At 43.5% G+C, this 26819-nt stretch overlaps 2 protein-coding genes across 3 annotated transcripts; both read right to left on the bottom strand.

The window, feature by feature from the left end:
• Window positions 1-713: 713 nt before the first annotated feature.
• Window positions 714-2621, bottom strand: LOC125984168 (serotonin N-acetyltransferase-like). The gene is made up of 4 exons (XM_049746120.1): window positions 2476-2621; window positions 1899-2096; window positions 1634-1788; window positions 714-1503 (listed from the first exon to the last, which is right to left on the bottom strand). The coding sequence occupies exons 1-4, from the start codon at window positions 2537-2539 to the stop codon at window positions 1135-1137; spliced, it is 786 nt and encodes a 261-aa protein (XP_049602077.1). The 5' UTR covers window positions 2540-2621; the 3' UTR covers window positions 714-1134.
• Window positions 2622-2702: 81 nt separating this feature from the next.
• Window positions 2703-26812, bottom strand: LOC125984085 (myosin-10). 2 transcript variants are annotated; one of them, XM_049745910.2, is made up of 42 exons: window positions 26627-26812; window positions 25321-25698; window positions 23343-23499; window positions 17150-17177; window positions 15996-16098; window positions 15724-15753; window positions 14045-14137; window positions 13710-13773; window positions 13496-13594; window positions 13244-13387; window positions 13026-13121; window positions 12619-12737; window positions 12387-12539; window positions 12130-12303; window positions 11875-12048; window positions 10963-11077; window positions 9889-10082; window positions 9606-9727; window positions 9464-9533; window positions 9216-9376; window positions 9018-9126; window positions 8813-8944; window positions 8537-8743; window positions 8298-8435; window positions 8108-8231; window positions 7865-8036; window positions 6927-7139; window positions 6723-6867; window positions 6443-6649; window positions 6253-6357; window positions 6022-6174; window positions 5698-5946; window positions 5415-5627; window positions 5142-5354; window positions 4906-5067; window positions 4701-4829; window positions 4515-4603; window positions 4041-4164; window positions 3759-3967; window positions 3585-3693; window positions 3325-3497; window positions 2703-3247 (listed from the first exon to the last, which is right to left on the bottom strand). In XM_049745910.2, exons 2-42 carry the CDS (start codon window positions 25663-25665, stop codon window positions 3091-3093), a joined length of 5973 nt encoding a protein of 1990 aa, XP_049601867.1. In that variant the 5' UTR covers window positions 25666-25698; window positions 26627-26812; the 3' UTR covers window positions 2703-3090. The 2 variants fall into 2 exon arrangements, with proteins under 2 accessions (XP_049601867.1, XP_049601869.1); XM_049745912.2 differs by lacking the exon at window positions 15724-15753.
• Between the last annotated feature and the right edge of the window lie 7 nt (window positions 26813-26819).

Consider the following 26819-nt stretch of genomic DNA (forward strand, 5'->3'; position numbering starts at 1 on the left):
TACCTAATGGAGTGTCCGTGTGATTACCTCGTTAAGTGCAGGTGCGTGAAAACTTTTAGCTCCTTTTGACCGTGAAAGAAGCTAAAAGTTTTCACGCACCTGCGCTTAACGAGGTCACTTGGAAAACATGTTGGAACGCGGCCCCGAGGACTAGAGCTTGACAACTGTGACCTTTGACCATGATATTTCCCTAATAAAGTGGCCTGCTATTAGGTACACTTGAAAATGGCGGTGTACCTAATGGAGTGTCCGTGTGCTTCCCTCGTTAAGTGCAGGTGCGTGAAAACTTTTAGCTCCTTTTGACCGTGAAAGAAGCTAAAAGTTTTCACGCACCTGCGCTTAACGAGGTGAACTTGGAAAACATGTTGGAACGCGGCCCTGAGGACTAGAGCTTGACAACTGTGACCTTTGACCATGATATTTCCCTAATAAAGTGGCCTGCTATTTGGTACACTTGAAAATGGCGGTGTACCTAATGGAGTGTCCATGTGATTACCTCGTTAAGTGCAGGTGCGTGAAAACTTTTAGCTCCTTTTGACCCTGAAAGAAGCTAAAAGTTTTCACGCACCTGCGCTTAACGAGGTGAACTTGGAAAACATGTTGGAACGCGGCCCCGACAACTAGAGCTTGACAACTGTGACCTTTGACCATGATATTTCCTTAATAAATATAATATATATATATATATATATATAAACTGAAGGAGAAAGCACTTTATACAGTAGAAATCATTTTATTAGAATTTTGATGGTAACATAGACAAACAGCACTATAACAGAAATGTTTTATTCATGTAGTGACAGGAGTGTAACTAAATCGGTGGCTCTGCTAAATCCTTTCGTGTTGACGGTGCTAAGGAGCTGCAATTGAGCAGCTCAAGCCTGTTTACTGACGCACGATACGGCTTATCATGGCTTACAAAAAAGAAAACAGCTTCACACTTGTATAACAGACTGACTACCTATGAGGTTTGCCTGCATGAGAATCAGTGCAAGACCTATTTATTCTACTTTTACTGATTTAGTTTTAAAAAACATATTTTTAAATAAAGTCAAATGGTGACTTTTAAAGAAAACTAAATGAGTATGAGGATGACATCTACTCAGGTTACAATCTACACGTTAAATGATGACGTCATACATCCATCTGTTGGTCGCTGTGGGCAAGTGGCACAGTCAAGGGAGCATTGGGGAAGCGGATGGCCTCGCTGTTACGCCTCATGTAGGCGTGGCCGCTGATGGGGTACCACATCTCCATAAAGGTCAAGGCGCCCACGGTGATGGCGCAGCGGCCCAGCGGCTTGAAGCCCATCTTGCGGTAGAAGGGGACCAGGAAGTCCTCGCACATGAGCACGGCCCGCCGCACGTTGGGGAGGCAGCGCAGGTATTGCAGGTAGCGCCACATCAAGATGGGACCTTTGCCCTGCTGCCGGAAGGTGCGATGGACTGCCAGTACGTGGATGTGGGCAGTGGAGCCACGCGGCTTGTGGAGCGTCAGGGCCTCCTATGAAATAAACACATGACCTATATTTACATTTAAAAAGTCTACACACCCCTGTTTAAATTCCACTCACTTGACATGACCTCCCTCACATCCATCTATCCATCCATCCACCTATAGTTAATTGGCTTACAGTGGCGAGACGGTCGCGGTCCCACAGTGAACTGATGATGAAGGCCACCAGCCGGCCCTCCTCGAACCAGCCCATGGAAAATTCTGGACACAGAGTGAGGAAGTGACGCACCTCGTCCAGGTGCAGCGGACACTCGCCTGACACGGAGATGAACGCTGGAGAGACAACACACAACACACAAATCAAACTTTGGACATCAAAACTGCCTTTCTTTTAATCTAATCAATGGAGAATGAGTAGGAAGGACATCATGGTGACATCTTACCTTCTCGCTCAATCTCAAACACACTGATGGCATCCTGCGTGTTGAGAGGTCTGACTTCACTGGCGGGAAGCGTGTGTCTCCTCTGGATTCCAGGCGACACCGAGGGCTGCATGGCTTCGCCCGATGGCTGAGCATCCGCTGAGGACATCACGCGTTGGGCTCCCTCCAAAAAACCTGCAGGAGTTGCTCTGACGGACCCTGGCATGAATGAAGCAGACCTGCTTTGAGTTTTTAAAGGATGCCTGTGAGTCATGGTCTCATTTGCATTTGAATATTTGACCCCGGGTCAAAGATCTCAGCTGGTTGTAGTCTTCTGTGGAAACCTGTAATTTTTTTGGGGGTACTCACATGGACGCCATTTGGGTTTTGTCTCTGCAAAGCATATAATCATCAGTCCCCTCCGCTGACATATTCATTAACATCCACTTAGTGCAGGCTCACATAAAGCAGCTGTTTATAGATTGGAATATACGAAACAGGAAGGAGCATAATATAGAGTAAAACACAAAATTAAAACATCACACAGCAGCCAATCAAAATATGGCCTCCTTGGTGGAGGTAATAGTAGGTCACTTACTTTTTGGATGTTGAGGTGAAGCACTTTTCTTTGTCCGTCTGCCTGCCTGCCACTCTACCAGCATGCACGTCAGTATGGAGTGATTATTACTATGAGTCACATGACGGGAGGATTACAGAAGTTGTTTCCACAACTCGGCGCATTAACAGACACGTTATCTCCTCGGCGACAAGACAAAAGCCTGCAAGATGAACAATAGAGTGGCAGCAGACACGCAACAACACGAATTTTTCTCTAAAATATCATTACATGGATGTTTTATTAAAATACATCTTCACAAAATGATGCGTATATGAACAGTACACGTGGACATAAATGTATCGGAAGGCACAGAAGATGAACGCGAGATAATAAGTTGGAGATGTCGTTGAAGCTCTAAGCATTCTTGCACAGGGCTGGAAAAATACTCTAAAAAATAACTTATGTATCTCATGGGATTTAGGGATGAGATGAATCCGCTCTACGGGATCTATGTATGTTGAGAAAAGCCAATGTTGGGATACCAACCGCTGGTGTCTTCATGCTAAGATGCATGAGATGAAGAAAAAGCGTTCATACTCAAGAAGCTGACAGTTTTTTTTTTTTTTGAAGGCGGAGCTTTCAAGTTAAGGCATGTTATTCCTGTTGCGGGCTGGGCGTCTCGTTGGCGTTGTTGTCCGTGACTTTGTTTTCCAGCTCGTCGTCCGACAGGAGGTCCAAGGACGACGATCCCTCCGCCGGCAACTGGCGCCTGCCTGAGCGACTGGAGGAAAAACTGATGGGGCCGCCGCGCCTATCACAGCAACAGGAATTTCAGAAATTCAACTTTTTTTTTTTTCCATTCTCACCAAAAAATCTGAGCAAGAGTACCGGAGTCGGTTCTTCAGCGTGTTGACCTCCCGGCTGAGGCCCTCGCTGGCCTCTGTGGCGTCATCCAGCTCCCTCTGAAGCTTCCTCCGTGACGCGTTGGCCCTCGTGGCCTCCTCTTCCGCCTCCTCCAGCTGGCGCTTCAGCTGCTTCATACGAGAGTTGGACTTTTCCAGCTTGGCGCGGACAAAAACAAACACAAAAAACAACAAGGTTGTGTAAAAAAATACAAAATATATTTTGACAAATGAAAAATAGCATACTTGTTCTTTAAACTGGTCGGCATGGCGGCGTTCATCCTCCACCTGCATACAAATCTCTTTCAGCTTCTTCTCAGTCCTCCTCACTAACTTGTTGGCTGCTCCGCGCTCCCTGCACAGAAGCGAACACGTTGAGGGCTTTGACATCTTCTCATCATGGGGAATTTAGTGTCTTACTTGGCCTCCTGCTCCAGCTGCTCCTCCAGCTGTGCTATCTTGGCCTCCAGCGCCGTGATGGAAGCCTTGAAGCGGCTCTTGACGGAACCTTCCAGTTCGCTCAGCTTGGCCCGCAGCTCCTTGTTTTGACGTTCCAACTGCTGCCGGGCATTTTCACTCTTCTGCCCCGCGCTGCGCTCGGCGCTTAACTCTGTGGTCAGCGTGTCCGCCTGTGGAGAACAAAGGGACCGAATGCAATCCTCTTTTTCGGAACCCTTGAGAAACTTAAAGGTGGTGCCGGACCTGCATGGTGGTCTTTCTGAAGCGGTCGTTAAGGAGCTCCATGTTGCCCTGCTCTTCTTCGAGCTCTTCCTCGAGCTGAGCGATACGAGCCTCCAGCCTCCTCTTCTCATCCATCAGAGCAGTCCTTCAGCAGAAGAACAAGAATGTGAGAGACATCAATAATAATAAAAAATAAGAAAATAAAAATAAAAATAAAAATAAATAAAAATAAAGAAATAAAAAACAAAACAAAAAAATAAAAAAAATAATAAAAATAAAAATAAAAGATAAAAATAAAAAAAATAAAAATAAAAATAAAAAAATAATTAAAAAAATAATAAAAAAATAATAATAAAAATAAAAATAAAAAAATAAAAATATAAAAATAAAAATGAAAAATAAAAATAATAAAATAAAATAAAAAAATAATAAAATATAAAATAATAATAAAACACACACACACAAACTTTGAATGATGAAATAAAAGGATCGTACTTTCCAGATGTGCTGTTGGAGATTTCATCTTGCAACTCGTCTCTTTCTTGCTCGGCGTGGCGTCGTCCTCTCTCTGACGCCGCCAGGTCCTAAGTTGTGCAAAAGACCTTCATGTTGCCTCCTTTTCTTTCTTTTCTTTTCTTTTTTTTTAAAAAGAAAATTCCATTAAGAAAAAGCGTTTTGTACCTCATGCAGCTGCACAATCTCAGCCTCCAAACTCTTAAGTTTCTTCTCGTTTTCCTTGGATAATGCGAAAATATCATCCCTGGAAGCTCGAGCATCTTCCAGTTCCCTCTGGTAATCCTTCATTTGTGCCTGGAGACCAAAGGTTGGTGTTTAGACGCTAAGCAGGCTAGTGAATGAAGCCCAGCGATGTAATCTAAACGTGCACCTGTAACTTGCGCAGCTGTTTGATGGCTTCATCTCGAGCCTTGGTGGCACCTTCGATCTGACCCTCTGTGTTCTTCAAATCCATTTCCAGTTTCTTCTTAGCTGCAATGGCTAACGCTTTCTGCTTCCTCTCATCCTCCAGCTCCGCCTCCATCTCTCGGACCTGAAAGGAGGAGCCGAGTCCATTTGATGGGCCACTAGGGTGTTTGAAGGTCAAAACCGAACCGGATGGCTCACCTGTTTAACGAGCGCTCGCTTCTTCTCGTCGTTTTGGTCATCACGGCCCTGCAGATCACGCTCGTACTGAGCCTTCATGGCCTGCATGTTGACCTCCAGCCGCAGCTTGGCGTCCTCGGTGGCCTGCAGCTCGTCCTCCAGCTCCTCAAGTTGAGTCTTCATCTCCTCCAGCTGCTGCTCCAGAGTGCGCTTGGATTTCTCCAGCTCATGAACCTGAGGAGAGCGACGGATGTAAAGATGGCAACTGGATCTTACGGGTTCGCTAAGACTTACATTCTTGCCCACGTCGTCCTTGGAGTTCATCAGATCTTCCATTTCGGCACGGAGCTGCTTGTTGACCCTCTCCAGCTCGTCTTTGGCCTCCAGGGCTTCATCCAGCGCTCTGGTCATGGACAGAGCTTTGGTCTCCTTCTCCCTGGCCTCAGCTTCCGCCCGGTCACGCTCTTCAGCATAGCGAGCTGAAATGCTCTTCTCCTCAGCTAACAACTAGATGAAGAACGATATTGATATTTTGACATTAGCAAAATCAAAATTGGCTCTCTAATTGACATCTTACCTGGTCAAACTTCTTCTGTTTCTTCTCCAGGTTGGACACACTCTGCCTCTGATGATCCAAGTCAACCGTGAGATCATCCAGCTCCTGCTGCAGACGAGTTTTTGTCTTCTCCATCTTCTCAAAAGCAATGGTCTTCTCCTCCAGACGCTGGCCTGACATCTCCAAATCCTTTTGTAGCTTCTTCTTTGCCTCCTCCAGGCCGTCTATTGTCCCCACGTCATCCTCCAGCTTCTTCTTGCTCTCAGAGAGCTACGGGCAGAAAAAGAAAGCAGAACTCAAATTCAGCATCGACCAGCAATGTCAGAGATGATCGATCTGACCTACCTGAGCCTGTAAGGTCATCAACTGTTTCTCCAAATTTTTGCGGGCCACCTCATCCTCCTCTTGCTGCTCCTGGATGGCATTCTTCTCCTCCTCTAACTGGCGCATGCGGCTGCTGAGGTTCAGTTTTTGACGCGTCTCCTCTTGGAGCAGCTCCTATGAGAAAATATGATCCATCTTCTGGTCAAGTCACATTTCATTTTCCCATCCATAGTGAAAGTTACGGTGGAGCACCTGTGTGTCTTGGAGCTGACTTTCCAGTCCAGCGACATCTTTTGTCATCTTGATGCCTTTTCTCTCTGCATCTTCCAACATGGCGGACACATTGTCGAGCTCAGTCTGAACGAAGAAATGATCCGTTTATTGGTTGGAACGTAGATTACGAGATATCGAGACCTGGACGAAGCGACACAATGAACTTCACCTGCAGTTTGTGCGCGCGTTCGGCCAGCTCGGCCTTGGTCCGCTCGCCTTCCGTGTTTCTGGCAGTGACCTCCTGCAGCTGAGACTCCAGTTTCTTCCTCTTGTGCTCCGACTCGGTCTTTGCTTGTTGAAGGCTTTTGACCTCGCAAGCCATTTCCTTGTTGGCGCTCTCCTGGCTCTGCTTGGTCTTCTCGAGATTAGCTTTGAACTACAGAGGAAACGTTAGTCTTCAAATTAAAAAAAAAAAGTTTTTTAATAAATGTTCAGGGAAGGCACCTCACCCTCTTGGCCTGTTCGAGTTGCTCGGAAATCTCTTCCAAAGCAGAGGCATGCCTTTGTCGCATATCCTGTATCTGAGCCTCGTGGTTTTTGGACTCCTCCTCAATGGCCTTCTTCAGCTCTGCAACTTCTTGCTCTCGCTTGGTCCTGAATCGCACCGAAAAGTTCAAACCTTCTCCATTTCTGACAAATCCAGAAAGTGTTACCTTAGCTCCTGCTGGGCAGCCGTTGTATCCAAGGTGTCCTCCAATTCTGTCTTCAGGGCCTCCAGTTCTTCACTTAAATCTCGCTTGAGCTTCTCAGCCTTGTTCCTGGCCTGTTTCTCCAACTCCATGTCCTCCTGCAGCTCGGACAGTTGGGCCTGAAGCTCTCGCACTTGTTTCAGAGCGTTGTTCTTCTGGTTGACCTCATCTTCACCCCTGCAAAACATCAGGCAACAATATATATATATATATATATTTAACGTTCCAAACTTGTAATAATTACCAATATTGGACAAATAAAACACAAGATAAAACTAGCAAAGATATTAGACATTTTTTAAAAATAAAAATATTATATATTTAACATCCAAACTTGTAATAATGACTAATATTGGACTAATAAAATATAAGATAAAACTACTTTTTTTAAATAAAAAGAAGTGTATTCTGATACGTCGCCACTGGGTGGCAGCAGAGACAAAGCTACTGTTCTACATCAGCCACATGTGCATTCTTTTATGATGAGACTTTAGCTCCAAATCCCTTCCCTAAACCACTTCAGTAGTTATTTATGGTGAATAAGTGAGTCATATTGATAAGTTGAAAATTGCGTGGACAGCTTTATGCAAGCCATTTTCCCCCTTCCAATTGTTTTGTCAGAAGGTTTTTGGAGTCGTTACATCCAGACATATCCTGACGACAAGGTCACCAATCACACAATGACACATTCCAAGAGAGTAAGAATAGGAAAATAAATACTTTGTTGGGTCAGAACCAAGTTATGAGACTTGATGTGTATTCTTATCTATACGCTGTCAGTCCAATAAAATGCAGCAGGTGAGACATGTTAAATATGGCGACGGTGACCGCCATCGTGACTCACTATTAAACTTTAGCTCCGGCTCGGGTAAACGGTATTTTGTCTTCATGCGTGTCCCTACCTTGCCTGAAGCATTTGCTGCTCGTCCTCTTTCTTGACAATTTGAGTTTTCAACTCCTCTATCTGGGCCTGGAGCTCAGTGATCTGGTCCTGAAAATCGGTTGTTTCCCCATCCAGCTTCCTCTTCGCCTTCTCCAGCTCCTGACGGGTCTTTTCTTCTTTTTTAAGCCTCTCTGGATTAAACATTGGATCATGTTAGAGAGTGATGGACTTCTTTGACATGACTAAGGTGCAGCTCCTTTACCTTCCAAGTCGACCATCATGATCTCTTGCTTGTTCTTGACCTTTCCCAGGTTCTTCGCCTTCTCTTCTTCCTCAGCAAGGAAAACGGTCATCTCATTGATACGATCCTCCAGTGACTTTTTTTCCTAAAAAAAAAAAAAAGGAGATCTTAGGTTGCTTGTGTCATCAAAAACCATTTGAGCATCTCTGACCTTGACAAACTTTGTGTTTTGGTCCTCTAGCAGCAAAATGTCCTCTTCATACTTCTTCATTTTGGCCTCAGCTGTCACTTTTTCAAGCTGCAGCTTTTGTCGAGCTGCCTCCTCCTCATCCAGTTGTTCCTCCAGGTCCTACCAAACATTGGAAATAAGAATTGGACATGGCACAATATTTAAAGAGGAATATGAATTTTAAAAAATATATTTTTATTTCTGTATTGTCCCAGGCTTACTTGGATATGGGTTTGCATCTTCTTCTTCTCATTGACCATGCCCTGTGCCCTCTCCTCTTCTTCCTCCAGCCTGGACTCGAGGTCATGAAGGATCTCCTCCAGTTCTTGTTTCTTAGTAGCCAGGCGAGCTCTCATTTCCTCTGCCTCTGCAAACAGCTCCGTCTCTGCCTGCAGCTGCTCTGCTAAGATGTTTTTCTCCTCCGTCAACTACACAAAGACAAAACACTGATAAGCAAGGCAGAAAGTTGAAGTATTATTTACATGAGCATATCTGACCTGCTGGTGTTTTTGTTCCATCTCTACCAGCTGTCCCACCACTTTTGTATGCTTCTCCTTGACTTTGACCAGCTCTTCATCTTTAGCTTGCATCTCCTCCTCTTGTCTGGTGACCTGCAGCAAGGGCTTCACCTGTATTTGGATTGGAATAAAAAGTTGTCATATTGAAGTTCTTTATGGATCATTAAAAAAACAAGAAACACACCTTAGTGAAGAGTCTCCACCACTGCCAGTGACGAAGCTTCAAGTACGCGGCACAATTTCTTTGGAGAACCTTTAACGCGCTGAGCTGTTGCTGCTTCTTGGCAAAGGCTCTGAAGCAACGTGAGAGAGAGAAGATGAAACGTGGTGGGCATGTGGTTGCCACAATTGATCAGGAAAATGGAAGAGATATAACCCTTACTTGCGTGCTAAATAGCCACGACAAGCAGCCTGGAAGTAAATAATAATGTCCGTGATCTTCAGGTCCCTCTCTTCCTCCAAGTGGGCCAGCACTCCCGCCCTGAAGAAGATTTTACTCTGGCCGATGCGAAACAGGTTGTTGTCAAGCTCCAGCGATTTGATCTACCAAAGAGGGAAATATTTGGGAAAAAAAAGTTTGAATCCATAATTAATATCTACTGACAAGATTCTAATTGTCTGTTTGCTGACCATTCTCTCGCAGGCCTGCTTGCCGTCCATAAAGCCTTTGGGGATGGCGTTAGGAGTGAGAATCTCATACCTGGATAAATTTGATCGAATTAGCCACGCTAGCTCCAATGGAACACAAGTGATGAAATTGAAAGTAAAGTACCTCTGTCTGAACTCTTGAAAGACAATACGGTTGGGGAAGCCTTGTCTGCAGATACGGATCCCTTCCAGGACTCCATTACATCTTAGCTGGTCCAGAACCAGGTGAGGATCAAGTTTACCAGCCTGGAGGAAGCAGACAAACCAATGCATTATTCATTTGGAGGTAGAATTTATTATGATTTTATATATACATATATATAATAAATAAATATTAAAATAATAATTGTAGATTTATTCTATATAATATGATCATTTAATACTATTTATTAGACCATGTGACTTACTCTTTTCTCATGGTTGGGGATGATGCAGCGGACAAAATTGGGGTTGGTGTTCCTCAACGTGGCCATCAGCTTGGACAGCTGCTCCTTGTACAGCTGCCCCACCGTGCGGAACATGCCCTTCTTCGTTTTGTACGCGGCGCCGAACGCCGTCTCGTTCATGCCGGCAACTTGGTCCAGGCCGACGATTCGGTCCACTGGTGATGCCAAATGTGACTTTGTTAGCAGGAAATTGAGCATCAAGCGGTTTCATATGATGGTAGAAATGCAGGATATTGTATAATGAAGATGACATGGAGTATTTGTGTGTGCGATTTCTTTTCCAGTGTTGCAAGAGCGGTGAAAACCACCAACTGAGACCACAAGCCGCCACCCGCTTTAACCTCAAAGCTGTCATAATACCAGCTAATACTCTGCAAACTTTTGTCTTCCTTTTTTTTCTTTCCTTTGGAATCATCTGCTGATTTTTTTTAAACATCGATTTACTATGTTACTGCGGTAAAAGCATGACCTAAAAAACATTGACAATATTCCTTAAGTATTTTAAGATTTTTTTTAAAATAGTACTACATATTTCGGGAGGCTTAATACTAGAAATAGTTCTAGAGGAGGTCACCAGTAACAATGAAAGGATGAGGAAAATAACACAGTGATATTCATAAAAAAAAAAAAAAAAGATTAGGCCATGCCAAGCCAAACAGGATTTAAAGCAAGCGCATAGCAGTCAGTGAGGAAAATATGGAGGATGTGCAGTAGCTAGGAGGACAAGTCATGAATCACCTTGAGGATCATGGAGCACAGACACATTGTCATAGAAAGAGGCTCTTTGATACATCTCAATTTCTACAACAACACAATGGCGTGCACACACACACACAAACACACAAAAGACAGTGGAAGAGTTATAAAAAAGCAACAGAACATCGACAAACAAGGATAAGTCCGGAAAGCAACATAGACAATTAGTCCGTCACATTAAGTGTGTTCTTGTAAGCATGCTCAGCTCATGAGTAAATACCGCAAGTATTATTTCATCTCCGAAATGAAGCAGAAAAGGCTGTTGCGGAAACATCTCACCATCTTTCCAGAGTTCAGCCACAAACTTGTCAGTGGACTGATGCAGCAATGTGGCCACGTTGTCATTTAAGGGATCCATGTTCTTCATCAGCCATTCATCGGCTTTATAGTCCACCTGAAGAGAACACAAGGCATCAGATTTGTTTTTCATTTGATTGACAGGTCCCCTGTGTCCATCCCGTGTCGGCTTGTGTTCGGTCGTGCTATGATAATTGGATTAGGCTGTAACACCACGATGTCCGACACACTAAAAAAAGAGCGCTGGATCACAGAGCGGCATTCCGAGTAATTGACACGGTGAAGGAACCTGAGATGTGGAATGCCGGTTCCCCATCTGGGATTCATCAGAATCCCGGAAAAGCAAACTCGCACTGTTTGCGCATATTTTCTCTTCGGTCTCGGAGGATTTATTTGAACAAGTTGAACTGAAACGCGTCTCTTCTCTGTTTGACATGGCAAGCTCGACTTAATGGACCGATACTCATCACTGCGTTCGTACAGATCAATTGAAGTCCAATTAAAACTTTGGAGACTTTAAAAATCAACCATCCCTGTCTGACAAGCTTCCACATGGGAACGACGAACAGCGAGCTATCGTTTTCTCTGCCCGCCGCGCCAAGGTGCGAACGGCCAACCTCGGTTATATAACTATCGCTACACGAAGCCGTCAATCTCGCGTCGATGTGAACCAGATGTGAGAATCCTCCGACGGCGGCGGCGGCGGTCTAACAACCGGGCTATTGTATGAAGGTGATGATGTCATTCATCCAAAGTTTCAAACATTAGCCAGACATAGGCCATGAATAACTCTGACAGCTATTTTTAAGTAGTAGTCATACAATACTTTTTTTTTTCCTCCTCTTAACTATCGTAAAATATTTAAATATCGAAAAGCTCGACGGAATGACGTACCCTCCCTGCGTAGTGGATAATGCAGAAGTCAGCTTTGTCCTTGAGCTGACGTGGCTTTTGGAACTTAGTGTGGGTGCCTTGCTCCTGGAGCACTTTGTCCACAAAGGTCTTGTCTGTGGCTTTGGGAAACCAACATTCTTCATCCAGCAGAGCCAGAATACCAGGAGGGTTATTCTGAAAGGGACAAAGCTTGTTGAAATTAAATAAACACCTACGAGTTTGGACATTCCGTGCATACAAACGAGGAGCACCGACCGGCCTCTCGATGAGTTCGATGCAAGGTTGCAGGTCGAGGCCGAAGTCGATGAAGCTCCACTCGATGCCCTCCCTCTGGTACTCCTCCTGCTCCAGGACGAACATGGTGTGGTTGAAAAGCTGCTGAAGCTTCTCGTTGGTGTAGTTGATGCACAACTGCTCGAAGGAGTTCAGCTGGAAATGAGGCGTGAAGGCAAGACGTCCAGTTAGTTCGGGAGCGCAAGATGGCCGTGCGCGCCGGGGGGATTCATTTCCACCTCGAAAATTTCAAAGCCAGCGATATCCAGAATGCCGATGAAAGATGCTCCCTGACGTTTGGTCCTGTCGAGGGCCTTGTTGATGCGATGGACCAGCCAGCGAAACAGTCGCTCGTATGTAGCCTTGGCGAGAGCTTCCACGGCAAAGTCAGCCTGTGCAACGAGCGAAATGATTCCATCACAAGGTGAAGTTAGAACAATTTCTCGTGAGTCGTGTTAAATAACAACATGCCTGTTCCTTGGTCTGCGCTTTCTGTACATAGTCTCGTCCTACTTTTATCCTCGGAGTGAGGATAGCTCTGGTGAACTCCATGATGTTCAAGCCGAGGAGATGGCAAAGCTTCTGCGCCGCTGAAAGGACAAAGAGATTTCAGGACAATATGTGAAAAACAATTACGCGGTCAACGACGAACGCGATATTGGATCACGCTGACACTCGGATATGCGGCCTGTCCACACTTGAAGGATTGATCAGAACAAATGCCAAGAAGACAATCTAAGTTCTTGTTTGAGTTTTATGGATATGAGCGAGATGGCTTTGACCATCTGTTGTGGTGAAAGCTGAGGGTTGAGTGTCGTTTCATTTTGGAGATTAGCAAACATGAGTGTTGATGTCAGTGTGAGTGCGTGCGTGCTCACCTGTGTTCTCGGGCATGGAGGCCTGATCCGTATATCTCTCTTTCTTGAAGACAATGTTGCCAAATTGCAGCACGGCTGAGACTACCTTCAACATGCCTGACAAGAAGAAGACAAGAACATTCATTTTAGAGTGAAGGAACATAAGACAAATAGTCAAATAAAATAAAGATAAAATAATAAAATGAATAAAATAACAAAATAAAATAACTAATACTTACAGACAATCTCATCGTGGGAGAAGCTCATGATGTGCATGGCCTCTAAAGTCTCCTGGAAATTGTCTTTGTCTTGCTGACCAGGGATGGGGATGTTACCATTTGACAGGAACCGGTAGTTGTTAAAACCTTCCAGGAGCAGGTCCGCTGTAACGAGAAAAGGAAGGTTGCTATTGTATTTTCAACTGTTGGGGCAAAAAAGATGGACGTAAATAAATCGCTATGACTGTGATGCTGGCTACAGAACAAACTCACTTTTGAGATGCTCTCCGGCTCCTGCCAGCAAGCGGTAGAAAATGTGAAAAGTTCTTTCATCTTTGGCCTGTCTGATTGCCCGTGACTTCTCCAGAAGGTCTGACAGCAAAAGTTAAGAAGTGAATTGGAACAGGAATCAAGTTTTGATTCAGATCATACCCCATCATTGTCAAAGAAAACCAAACCGGATTCCGACCAGCATTCATAAGGATACACGTTTCAATATTGGCCCCGACGATGTAGCCGGCGACATCAAAATTGATTCGGATGAACTTGCCCTGCAGGAAAAAATAGGATCAATATTCGTGTTGAAAGTCTTTAGTATGCATCTTCAAAACCCACTCACAGCTGGTATTTTGTGTAAGTGGCTGCAAATGAAAAAAAACTAAATTGCTGTGTCGAGAAAAACACTCGCCCGCATATTTGAAATAATTGTTGTCATCCCTGCGAGTCTCGTTACATGATGGAACATGACAGATGATATTTTCAGAATAACGATCATTTAGTGCTTTATTTGATGTTGCACAGGATGCTCTGTGCAGAACTCACAAAACGGGAGGAGTTGTCATTTTTCACTGTCTTGGCATTGCCAAACGATTCCAGGATAGGGTTAGCCTGAAGAAGCTGGCGTTCCAACTCGCCCTGCGGAGAGAGAGGTCAGAGGTCATCAAAAATGAAATCAAAAGTGGCGTTCAAATCAGAAGAAAAAACAATTCAATTGCATTTGTAAACGTCGAGGGTTAAATATGTGGATTCAGACGAAAAAAACATGCAACATCAAAATTCTGACGTTACGGTAAAAGCTATTACGATCATTAAAATTGACGTCAGATCCAAGACCCCCTCTTGAGGTTATTATGTGGTTAAGGGGGTCCAACGAGCCTACAAAATTGTCACGATAGAAAATGTTTTGCTGACATTGCAAAAAAATATGTTGATTCTAACAGCAGAACTTCTGGCTCAACTTTCTTTCCTTTAGTCAGCATGATGTGATTTTTGTCAAGGGAATTTAACAAGTTAAGAAGGCCAAGACATTCAAAGAGTTGTGAAGCCAAAAAACAACAAAGAATGTATTCCAGCCCGTGGTAGTTTGACTTTTATTCGCTTTCCCTTGACATTACAGTAAAAACATGAAATATAGCTCTCTATAGTAAAAAGGCTACTCTTGATAACACTCCCTAAAGCGTGCCTGAATTTCATTCACAAATTGTGTTTTCTAATGCGATTCCAAAAAATGTGTCCTGTGTTCTGACCATGAAAAAAAACTAAACAAAAAAAAACACTGATGGACAATGAATCCAGTGGGTTATACTTATGGGCTTCTTTAGTAAATTAAAATGACAAATTAGTCAGTCTGATTGCTTCTGAGTGTCCCATAGTCAAGTTCTAAAGATGATAAAAATAAAAAATAAAATACTTCCATGCGAGACGGCGCATAATTCAGCCACAAGCAACTATTAGTCTTTCATGCAGCTATTACTCAAGCTCTTTTGAAGCCGACAATTCCATATAATAAGTCCGAAATCAGCACATGTATCACTTCAGAATAGGCAGACATTCCCAAGTGATTTGGTGTGTTTCTCCACTACCTCATATTTTTCTCCCCCTACCATGTCTACATTCCTCTGGCTTTTGCTCAGAGGCATCCATAATGTACTGCAGAAGGAGAGCGAGCGGTACGATGGAGGTCAGACTGATGGCAGGGGCGACTACTGAGGCCCGAGGTTTACAGTTACTCGTCGTATGAAACGATCCTTTTACTCGTTTGCGAGAAGTAGCAGACTAAGGGACCCTCTTCCCTCCAGCGGTTTTATAATTACAACCATTTATTTTGGGATGATTTGGGGGTTAGCTGGATATTAGTCAATTGAGACAATAAAAGCAGTAAGGCATGCAAGGAGATTTACGGACTATCCAGTTCCATAAACCAATTCCCATTTTTTTTATTTGTTGTCCATGCAGCAATAATGTGACCATTGTAAACAAATGTGAATATTTGGTTCTATTAATACCACCCCAGTGAGTGGACATTGTGATTTCCTAGGAACATTGTAGAGGCAAATGTTCAAACTTGCATAGATCTATATAGAATATTGCTATTTATGTTTCTTACCATGATCAGTTTCTTCAATTAAGCATGCAAAGTCATTTTGGACATTAGAAAATAAGGGCATGCAAACACGCACAAATAATAACACACATTGAGATAGCGGGGAAAATGCACTTGCCTGAAGCTTGAATGCTTTGGGAGATTCTGGCTGTTTGTTACGGATAAACAAATGTACCAGTTATGTCAGACACAAGCCGAGCCACCATGAACATGGCCGTGAAAGAAGCTACACACAAATGTATTACGTTAGCTTTTGATTAGCGTGGGACTCGGCAAAATATGCAAAGGAGGTTATCAATTTTGTGGAATAATACGAGGGTTGAATTTTGAGGTTAAGCGGAGAGGATGGATGACAGAGGAAGTAAGCTGGAGTCAGAGTGAGCCTCTTACTGGAATGTTGTGGTCTTTGCGTCCTTTGTGTGAGGAGGCAACGTGGGCCAGGTACTGGATGACTTTTTTGGTGTTCTCCGTCTTCCCAGCGCCTGATTCACCTCTGAAAACAAAAGTGGGGGATGAAATTGTGGCTTTTCAAAAAATAAATGAAAGAAAAAAAAAAAACAGGATGAACATCATCAGCCATGTGTTGTTGTTTTCTATATAATCACCCATCTGCCGAAAAGTTTTAACTTCCCACCATGTGGTTTTGTGGGCCAGTCTCCAAAGTTTTCCAGGCTCTGCTTTCAGCAGTTTCTAATGATAGCCGTGTTGAGCGAGGACCATCGGTACTTCCCAGAGCCTGGAAAGCCACGCTGGCCAAGACAGAAGGCAATGCGGCACTTCTACATGCGGCGACATACCGGTGGCTTTAGTCGAGCTGCTTATTAGCTTCTCTGCACTTAGATGCGAGGGGTGAGTCCGCAAAGGCAGGATACCGACATGTAGGTCATCACATCCTAACTTGGCTTCATGTTTTCATAGTTATGCGTGAGTGAGGGAAAATATCATGTTGGAATACGTCTCTGGAAATAACCGCCATCCTTACGAGGCTTTTTGACTCCGAAGATTGTAAGTCCGCATTGTAAACGTTGACTCATAGTAGCTGGATAGTATTCATAACTTCTAAGTGAGAAATTCTACGAGTTGTTCATTTCAAGAGCCGCTCCCCCGTTGTCATGTTTTGAATCGACAACAAGGAAGCGTACAGCTTATTTTTGATGTATCAGATGACCATCTGGAAGGCTGAAAGTCAGATTTACTCCAGTCTGCAATTTTCGGCAAATCTTTCTTTTGACTCCTGTATGGAGCCTTCCCCCCCACAGGCAAGAGCGACCCTTAAAAAAAGTTGGGAAGCTTTAAAGGAGGCATCCATCTGTTTGTCATTCTCAACGAACCAGGAAGTAGTCTGCTTACTAAAAAAAAAACAAGGTCATTTCACAAAACGAAGAACACAGAGTACGATCTGGTGAAACTCCAGGACAACATAAATGATAACGTTCTTTTTAAGAATGCGAGTCTCTTTGTAAATTGGAAGAGATGCATACTCGTTAAGTCCAGAATAGGACAGCGAGAGAGGGAAAAAAAGGTCAAGGAGTCACAATACTCACGTGCAAAGAATTGATTGGTCCTCACGATCTGTTGAGAAGAGAAAAGAACAGTCATCAGAAAAAAAACTTACGCAAACTCAACTTTCCTGCCGGAACCGAAACCATTTATAAACAATATTGAAATATACTGTGAGTTAACAAGCAACAAAATCTTGAGGCCAGTTCTCGACACGTCAACACTGCAACTCTATTCATCCATACATGCTACCAAAAAAAAGAAGTCAATTACAGAAACCCGCAAAGTAATCTAATAAGATCCTTCGGTAGAAGTGCCAACCAAGTAAACCAATTTTCCTCCCTCAAAATTGAAGCAGATGATTAAAAGCCTCATAACACAATGACAGCTGTCAAGGATTGTAGTTACCGTGTTTGCGCAACAGCCAAAATAATACCCTTCAAGAAATTTGAAAATAAATCAAAGTTTGTCTCTGATCTAATAGTCAACTTTTGCATCAGCCAAAAATATTTGGCCAATGATTACAGTTGTTTTTCTTCACAAGGGGGAAAAAAAAAAAAAAAAGACCAACAGATTTATCTCCAGCAGTATAAAATAGGCAGCCATGACACTTAAAACTTTAATTGTTGGGTAATACGTGAGAGTCTTAATCGTGTACTAGTTTGTCATCATCCGATCTGTTCAATAAAACTTTGGTTTGTGTAAATAATAAATATCCATCACAAAAGTGCCAAGCTTAATTTCTCCATATAGAGTCTGGGTGATTTCGAGTAATCTTTCTGCTCCCTTCAATGGCTGCTGGAATTCTTGCGGCAGGAAGTGAGAAGCTTTTTCATTTCCTGAAAGATAAATTCAGAAACACCTCTCCAGACTTTCATTCCAAATGCTGGCAAAGCTTCTACATTCATCATCTTACACCGCTTCTGCTGCTGTGTCCATTTGTAGATTTACAAACCTGAATCAAGTTTACAAAAATAAACATCATGAATGTGACTTTTGTTCACAGGGTTCCCTTTTGCTGCTCATAATTTATCCTCCAAGAGGATTAAGCAAACCTTAATTCTTCACATTCCAGAGCATTCCCACTCTCCCTCCAAGTTCCCTTTTTTTTTTTCATTTTGGCATAATAATGCTCCTCGATGTGATTTCATATTTTATTTCATCTATGTTAAGCAACTCAACAAACAAACAGTACTTTGCAGGTAAACAAGGTTATAAACATGTTTTTTTTTCTTTTTTTCCTCTTTGTCTTTGCTGGGTACCACATTTCTTCCACGCCGCTGCTCCAGCTCACAATTTGCTTGATAAAAGAAGTTGTAAAATGGCGCTGAATGCAGTGAAAGGTCCATCACCGTGGCAACCACTTCACACGCATCAGAAATCCCCCAGCACTCATCTCTATTCGATTCGGTGACATTTAACCACAGATGCAAACTCGGCAAAAAAAAAAAAAATCATGTATATTCTCCCTGACAAAAACTTTTTCCACGTTTCTGTTTGTTATAACATCACAAAAAAAAAGAGCTACAAATTACATCATAAAATATTCGCAGAGCTCTCACTTCGAGATAAAACACTTTTGGAGGTAAAACGATGCATGTTTCATTACATTCTTTTTTTTTTTTTTGTAACCACTGAATGACTAAGCATTAGTCATTTCCATGCTGTTGGACCAGCTGCCAGTTTGGCATTCAACGGCACGCACGAGTGTATGAGGAGCAAGCCAGACAACCCCGCAGAGCTGACTGGCCATTTGTGTGGACCAATTTATGCGTGCATGCTGGAATTCGGCGCTTCCGTCACAGCGGGCGTCATTTTCGGGAGGTAGGTGAGGAGAAGACAATGCGCTGACCGTTTACAACATTTCTGCTTGATGAACAAAAAAGGGAAAACTTGCAACGGGAAGGAATGTGGCACTCTTTCAAGAGGTGACGGATCGCAGAGCAAGCGACCCGATTGTGATGGGAAAAGTCCAGATAGGAGAATGGACAACTGGAAAGATAGATTAGCAGTAAGGAAAGTGGCACATTGAAGGCAAGGCGGAATTGCACGGAACATAAATGTGCTATATATAGAAGAGTGTCAGCCGCTGATGCTATGGCTGCTTCTGCATGGATGGGGACTAGTGACGCCGGTTGGCAGCTGAGATCACAGACCGAAATAGTTTGTCATCAGGGGTTAGAACGTCCACGCCTTCGCGGAAATGAGCACAGTGGAGTTTGGGACCCCCCCCTGGGTTGTGTGTGAAGGCTTCTAGACACAGAGGAAAGAGAGGAAGCCATTCACACCTTGGCAATACAATTACTGTCCATTTGGGTTAGACAGTTACGAGTGTGTGTTCTCTTTTATTTTTCTGAGCAGTGTAAAAAAAAAAAAAAAAGGAATGATAGTCACATCACAATGAAATTCCTTTGTGCTTTCAGGTATAAGCAAAAAGATAAATTCTTATTAAATGAGGTACATTTGTAACAATGCCCATGCAAATATAATGGAAGCAGATGCGCCGGAGGTTTGAATTATAAAAGAGGAATTTGTGAATTAGAAGTTTGTTTCGCTTTCGTCTTATTACTCGGCACACTGTGCGTCAGTTTAATTGCACACAGAGAGGGAGAAAAACATTAGACATCCAAAGATAATAATTTTGGAAAAGATGAGTTCTACCTGTGGGTGATGTATAGCTTATTTAAATTGTAAGAATGAATGCAGAACAGTAAATAATGTTAGTGGAATGCTAAAATTGAGTTGTGTCTCGCCTTTAATATTTTCTAATACTATCCACAGTTCAGGGGAAATTCAGCCAGATTTTTTTTTTCCACAATCATATTTCTTTAATGGTCTTATATCATTATGGAGGTGAAATAAGAAAAGTCTGTGAAGGAACTGGAGGAGCTTGCGGTGGAGAAAATCCAGGCCCCACATGTTTGATGTGGAAAATATCATCGGGCTGAAGAATAAAATCTTTCAAATGTAATGCCTTTATTTCATGACTCACGAACGAGCCACAAAAGAAAATTGGCAATATAAAAAAAGAGCTGAAAAATCCATGGCTGCACTTTCTTGTCACAAGTCGAAGCATTTGAGTGGATAACATCTGTTGAGTGGGGAGCAAGAGTGGAAACAGACGGGATGATGTCACACTTTGGTCTGGACTGTTGATTGTGTTGTTCCTGCCTCACACTCGGGCTGGCTTTAACCACTCGTCGCTATTAACTCTGGACATATGCGCTAACTGGTTGCAACAATAGCTAAAAGCATCATCAGCCATGTTTTGTGGTTGGCCAATGAGAGGCGAGAGAGCCGTAGCAGGAGATACGGCAAAATGCTTTTGGCAAAGTAATCGATTGCAGATGGCATGCGTTGGGTGGCTTGTCATTCCACAGAGGCTCTTTGTGGCCCGCCCGCCATAATCCAACAGAACAAGGCTGTTTTCATGTCCGTGCATGTGGGTTCGTGTTGGCACCTTTAATATCGGAGCGCGTAACTCTGCAGGAAAGCAGACACACGCAGGGGGAGCAGGGAACCAATCACAAAGGAGCGTGAAAGAAAACGTTAACAATGATCACTGCAACACTTCAAGATTGGTAAATGTTTTAAAATATCAACTAAATGTATGGAATGACCAATAGAATGGATTTTCGAAAAATAATAAACAAATAAATAATAAATTTGCCAAATTTTGAACTACTATGTTTTAATCTGATGTTATATATATACTACAGAAAGTGATTTTTTAATTATTTTTTTTTTTAACATGAGTAAGTGTGAAGTCTCACACTTTATGACATCCAGTGAGGCAGTGATTGGCAGCCGGGCAGTTTTCTCGCCTCGGGCCAATAGCTGGCTGTCATTGTCGGGTAATTTTGGGTCGATTTCCCTGCCGGCCACCTCCTTTTGTGGTGTGCAAAAGCCACCGTTATGATGCCCCCTCAAACAAAAATGAAGCCGGTGGCAGCCTTTAAAAATGACTTTTGATACAAGCAGGGAATGCCTTCTTCTGAAATCTGTGTTCAAAAGAACGGCTAATGCTAGGGGAAACACCGCGTAAGCGGATGCTGAGGAATGCGGCTAGCGCTGAGGCTAAGCTATAAAAATCACAGTAGAAATACAACTATATGCTGTATGACTTCCACAGCTGTCTGATCCTGAACGCTGCATCTGCCAATCTGTATTACAGTGTGTGTGTGTGTGTTTAAACAGGCCTCACATTTGTCATCTCCTGCAAATTCTCGGGGTACAGCGAGCGTGAGATTTGAAAGGGTAGGCTAGCCCTTCCTTCCACACACCTGTTTTGTCACTCAAATGAGATGTTGCCTCTGCTTGGCCTCATTACCCCAGACCAGAGAAAGGGCCCGGTTTCCAAGGGGAGATTTTCAGGAGTACCCGTCTGCATCCACAGGTCCCAGCACCCCCCCCTTCAGACTGCACAAAGCTGCCATTGTGCAGCACAATGCTGGCTGCCCCCTCTGAATTTCCCATCTACCCTCTGCTCTGCTCTCTCCCCCCCCATAACTCTCGCCGCTCCCACTTTTGCACAACTCCTCTTGTTCGATGCTTTTCCTCAACATTTCTGCTCATTCCTCTTTCACGGATGAAGACATTTCCTCCAGCTGCGACTCTTAAAAACGATATCGAGTGCTCATCTAAGATCTTCCATTTATCAGCCTGACTTAATACACAAGAGGTTCATTAATGTGGAATGTGAACACTTATTTATGACGGTCTCGTTAAATTCATTCAACATGGTCATGACTTAATTCCAAAACAATATACTTGAAGTTTTCAAAGTATTTGGGAATGGAGAAAATGCAATAAAACTTATTTTTAAAATGGTATTGTGGGCTTCAAAGTCAAATCACTACTAATTAATTTAAATCAAAACAGGATCAAAAACTAAATAAATCTAAGAACAACATGAAACAAAAAAGTAAAACACCCAAATCAATGTCAAACAGTTTCCATTCTTTCATGAATTATTGAAACTGAATTTAAATCAGATGCAGCTTTGGTAGGCAATTCATGCTCTTGTGTGTCTCAACAGTACCCGAGCTAAATATTTCATCCAGAGCTATAAAGTGATCCCAAATTATATAACCAATGATGACACTAAGAACCTCCACCATGCTTAATTTGGACCTGATTTATTATTCTACGTAATATATCGGTAATTTAGCCAGGAATATTCATAAATCTTTCAATGAGAATTCAAGGAAAGTCATGCATGTGTTCACCTCACCATGCAACAGTGCTGCAAGGTTCTTATAAAAAAAAAGAAGAAAAAAAGGGGGTAGAAAATAGGGACCAAAGAGGACAGAGAAGCTACAACAATTCCAGCAGATTTGTGGTTGTATTTTTCATGCCAAGCAAGGGGGGGGGGGGGAACCGAAATGCCTTCAAGGATGTGGGAAATTCTTCTCTTCCAAGCCAGACGGTTTTGTTGTAGGAAAAGAAGAAATGTCCCAAATGTACAAATGTAAGGAGATTCAGCACCACTAAAGTCCACTTACACTGTCACGCAGCAAGTGACACCTCTATCCGAGTCCCCTCGAGATGGTTATTAGGGTTGGCCACACGTGACACGCACACACACGGTATCCATGGCGACGCACTCCTCCCCAAAAGAGTCCCGTAGTAGCTAATAGAGCGCTAAAGACAACTTGACCGTGACTCAGCGTGTAGTATTTAGCACGACGGGGTATTTATCGAGGGGACGGTGATGACCTCATTCCATTGCCTGTGTGGGCCAGGGGGGCTCAAAAGAAAGAAACCCAAAGAAGAATGGGGCCAAAGAAGAATGCTGGCACGGGACTTGTCCCAGACTGAGGCCGCACACAAAAGCGCTGCAGCTGTGGAGTGTCGACGCAACAAACAAAATCCATAAACACCTTTTTAGCATGCATGTGACTAAGACGAGTGATGACATCATAATTTGATAATTATGACTGGTCAAATGGTGATGGGATTGGGTTGAAAACACATCAGGTTGATGATCCCTTCAGATCTAATTAATAATGTCACATCTTCGCTAACCTTCTGACCTTTCACACACTTTCTCCGCACACTAATCACCTGAAGTATGCAGGAAAAACCAAATGCTGCTTGCAAGTGAGCTAAACTCTTGCACCACATTTCTGAAATGACTCTTGGTGGAAAAACACTTCTACGAATTCGCGTTCACACATTCTGGCACTGAGATCCAGTTCTGAAAGTGACGGAGCAAGAATGTGTCAGAAGCCGTACCTTGAAGCATGCAGCGGTACGCCGACTCGGAGATGGCGTAGATGTGAGGTGGCATCTCGTGCCTCTTCTTGCCCCGGTACATCTCAATGATGTTCTCGGAATAGATGGGCAAGTTCTTGTAGGGGTTGATGACCACGCAGAATAGGCCAGAATATGTCTGCAAAACATCACAATGGAGTGAGAAACATCATATTGAGCAGCACTTTAGTTTTGTTCTGTTGCCATCTGGAAGGAATCATCAAGCTCTTACGATGAAACTGAAAAGGTTTTTGGGAAATTGTCCAGGGCTATTTTGAAGGCCTCCATTTTTATCTTCCTACTTTTAGACAGCCTGCTTTCCATTCATTGGCAAGAGTAGAGTGCAGCCAACCGTTCATTGCCCAACCAACCCGTCACGCCGCTTCACATGTTGACATGTGTATATCGTAATTAGAGTCGACTGTGACAGAACTTCAGCAAGCAAGCAACCAGGAACCAGACAGCATACTGAAATCGTTATATAATAGCTCATTGTGGCGCCCCTGGACCAAAAACAAGAGGATGTTCTGTACAAAATGATGAAGAACACTAGAAAGGAGTTGATGAAGCATAGAAAGGTTGGGAGGAACCAAGGAATGAGCTGGACGGCTTTTCCAAACGTCCAGTTCAGTAGATGTGACTTTTCTGTCGCAACACCAAGATACTAAATGGCGCCTTCATTGTCACTCGTGGCAGCAGACCACACAAATAACTCAACATCATGCCCAGCCCCATCTAGGAAAGCCTAGGTGATATTTCCACTGTGAAATCAGATCCCGTGGCCTGGTAACAGCTGAGCAACACACAGGCAACAGCGGACACGACAGCCGACCCCGTCTGCCATCTCTGGACAGGACATGGATACGCTGGCTCCCCTCCGCTAGCAGGCCAACGTTTGCTAGCTAAAGTGGCCGGCAAAAGAAAGACACCAGACGGATGGACACCACGGAAGAATGCTGATGCTTTCTGACAGCTGAGGCTTATCGTTTGATACAAAGGCTTGCTTGTTTCCAAATCCAAGCTACTGTGGTCAAGCCCCAATTCGGAGTTCTGATTAGCCTGTGACGCACCACCTCGTCAAAATAAATCCTTCCAATCGGATGCTACGACGGTGAGCGACAGTTAAACGATGCTGTGCGTCAAGCGTCCACACTATGACCCAAATATGGAAGTCATCACCTAACTTTTAAGTCCTCCGCATGAGGAAGGCTTAGGGGGGGCTTTACAGCATGGATATAGTTCAACTCCGAGGAGGTAAGTTAAACAAGTGAGCTAGGAAATTTTCTTCCTGTCAAAAAAAAAAAAAACAGTGAGGACACATGGTTGCAATTTGTCTTAGCCAAAATCCAAATTAACAAGATCCGAAGCTGAACATGAGCCATGACAAAACATGGACTGAGCCAACTTGGTAAAAGAAAAAAAAAAAAAAAAGAAACTGGTATTCAAAGAAGATCTGAGAATCCGTCTGGTTGTCTTTTATGAAACTTTTTACATCTGAGATTTTTCAACACGCCTCAGAGTCCACGAATAATATTCCCTCAGGTGACAAGCAACCTACATTCTATTTCTGAAAAGCAGAAAATGGGTCATAATCAGCGATACCAACCTTATCGGTATCGGTACTCATAGAGAATGCCGATACCAGCCACCGATACTTAAGGTGAACAAAATTTGACATTAAATAAATCCGTGAATGAAATGTTATATATTAAAATTTTAGCGTTATCGGTATTTGGAGTACTCAAAGAGTGAACACTGTATTGACATGTGGTCAGGAGGTTCAATGTCCCATCCTGTCCCAAACACAGACTGATAAATATTAGATGAAGCGATTGCATAATAAACGACTAAAGGTCAACTGTGGTGTGCGAAAAACACTGAATACGAGGTGACTTTCAAGGTTAGTCATCACCCTGTGAAAAAAAATATACAGCAAAGCAAAACCTCCGAAGTTACTCACATAAATGAGTCCAGAGTAGTAGCGGTCCTTCAGGTTGTGCAGCACAGAAGCTTCATTCAGGCAGGTGAGCTCAGCCATGTCCTCCACCTTGCTGAATTTAGGAGGGTTCATCTTCTGGATGTCATCCTTGTTAATCACCACCTTTTTGCCATTCTCGGCCAGCTCCACCACAACCTCCTCACCGCGTTCCTCGCGGATACCGGCCCCCTCAAAACCATGGCGTTCCGAGGGAACCCAAACCAGCTTCTTGGCTGTCCAGTCGGCCTGTGTGGCCGGGTTGTAAACCACGGCGCGATCCACAAACAGGTACCGCTCAGGGTCCTCTTGTCCACTTCGATGCGACATAGTGCGTTGGCTTGACGAGAGCAATGTGGGCACCTAGACGAGCGAGACAACAGAATGAATGAACCACAAGTCAGTGTGACTAATAATGTAACCAATATATATGACATTGCGGCTAGTGCATTGGCATCCTATTATCCATGACTCATCCAGTTCAGGGTCATGGGGAGCTTAGAGGTGGGGTACACTCTGGGCTGGTGACCTGTCAATCACTTTGGAATCCCAAACACACCCAGGGATGGGGAGAGCATGCAGATACCACACAGGAGGGCCTTGATTGATAAAATGAATCTTGTATATGCTGGAAATTGATCGATAAGCCAGTTAAAGTTGTCCACAATGGAGTTCAGTGGTGTGCAGGAGCCGCAGTGTGCGGTTATATTTATTGCGCATTGTGCGTAACTGCGTCGCTCTGCGCACAGTAATGGGACAACGAGGACGTTAGTAACCTCCACTGATTAAACCTTAGTAATTTACAATACACAGAATTTAATTAAAACACACACTAATAATTTTTACGTGAAATGTTTATGAGAGAAGATGACTGCAATGCGTAAACAAGCGACAGAAAACTTGTAAACACAAACAAATGCGTGGCAATAACATTACAAAGGAAATTAGAAGTTAAATAAATGGATAATTAATGGTACTGCGGTTGTGAAAAGGGAGCAGTTAATTGGGTAATAAAGGTGCTCCCTGGTTGTTTTGTTTCATCCAAAAGTACACTCCTGCAGCTAGCTTAAAGTGCTAATTATAGCGCAGGCTGTGCTGTCTTATTCGAGTTCATCTGATTAAACAAGAGGTAGGAAAACAATTAAGTAAGCATTCAAATCTGCTTTTTAAACTCACGTCACACGAATAATTAGAATAGTCCAACAAAGTTTGGGGAAAACTCCCGCCACCCCGAAAACATGGCTATCCGTCCATCACCATCAATATCCAGCTGGTGATTCCCAAAACTCACCTGGTGTCGTTCCGAGAAGCTCGAGTCCGGTTCCCCACGCAGTCCACTGTGCCACTGATGCGCAGCCTCTGTGTAACGTTCTGCTCCACGCACACAAAGGAGATGCAGGCATGTGTTGGGGCTCCGGTATGCACCACAGAGGCAGGACTGCTGCCTCGACACTGGGGCCCCTCCTCGACCCCACACTTGACCG

Source organism: Syngnathus scovelli, chromosome 16, assembly GCF_024217435.2.
Source record: "Syngnathus scovelli strain Florida chromosome 16, RoL_Ssco_1.2, whole genome shotgun sequence".
NCBI lineage: Eukaryota > Metazoa > Chordata > Actinopteri > Syngnathiformes > Syngnathidae > Syngnathus > Syngnathus scovelli.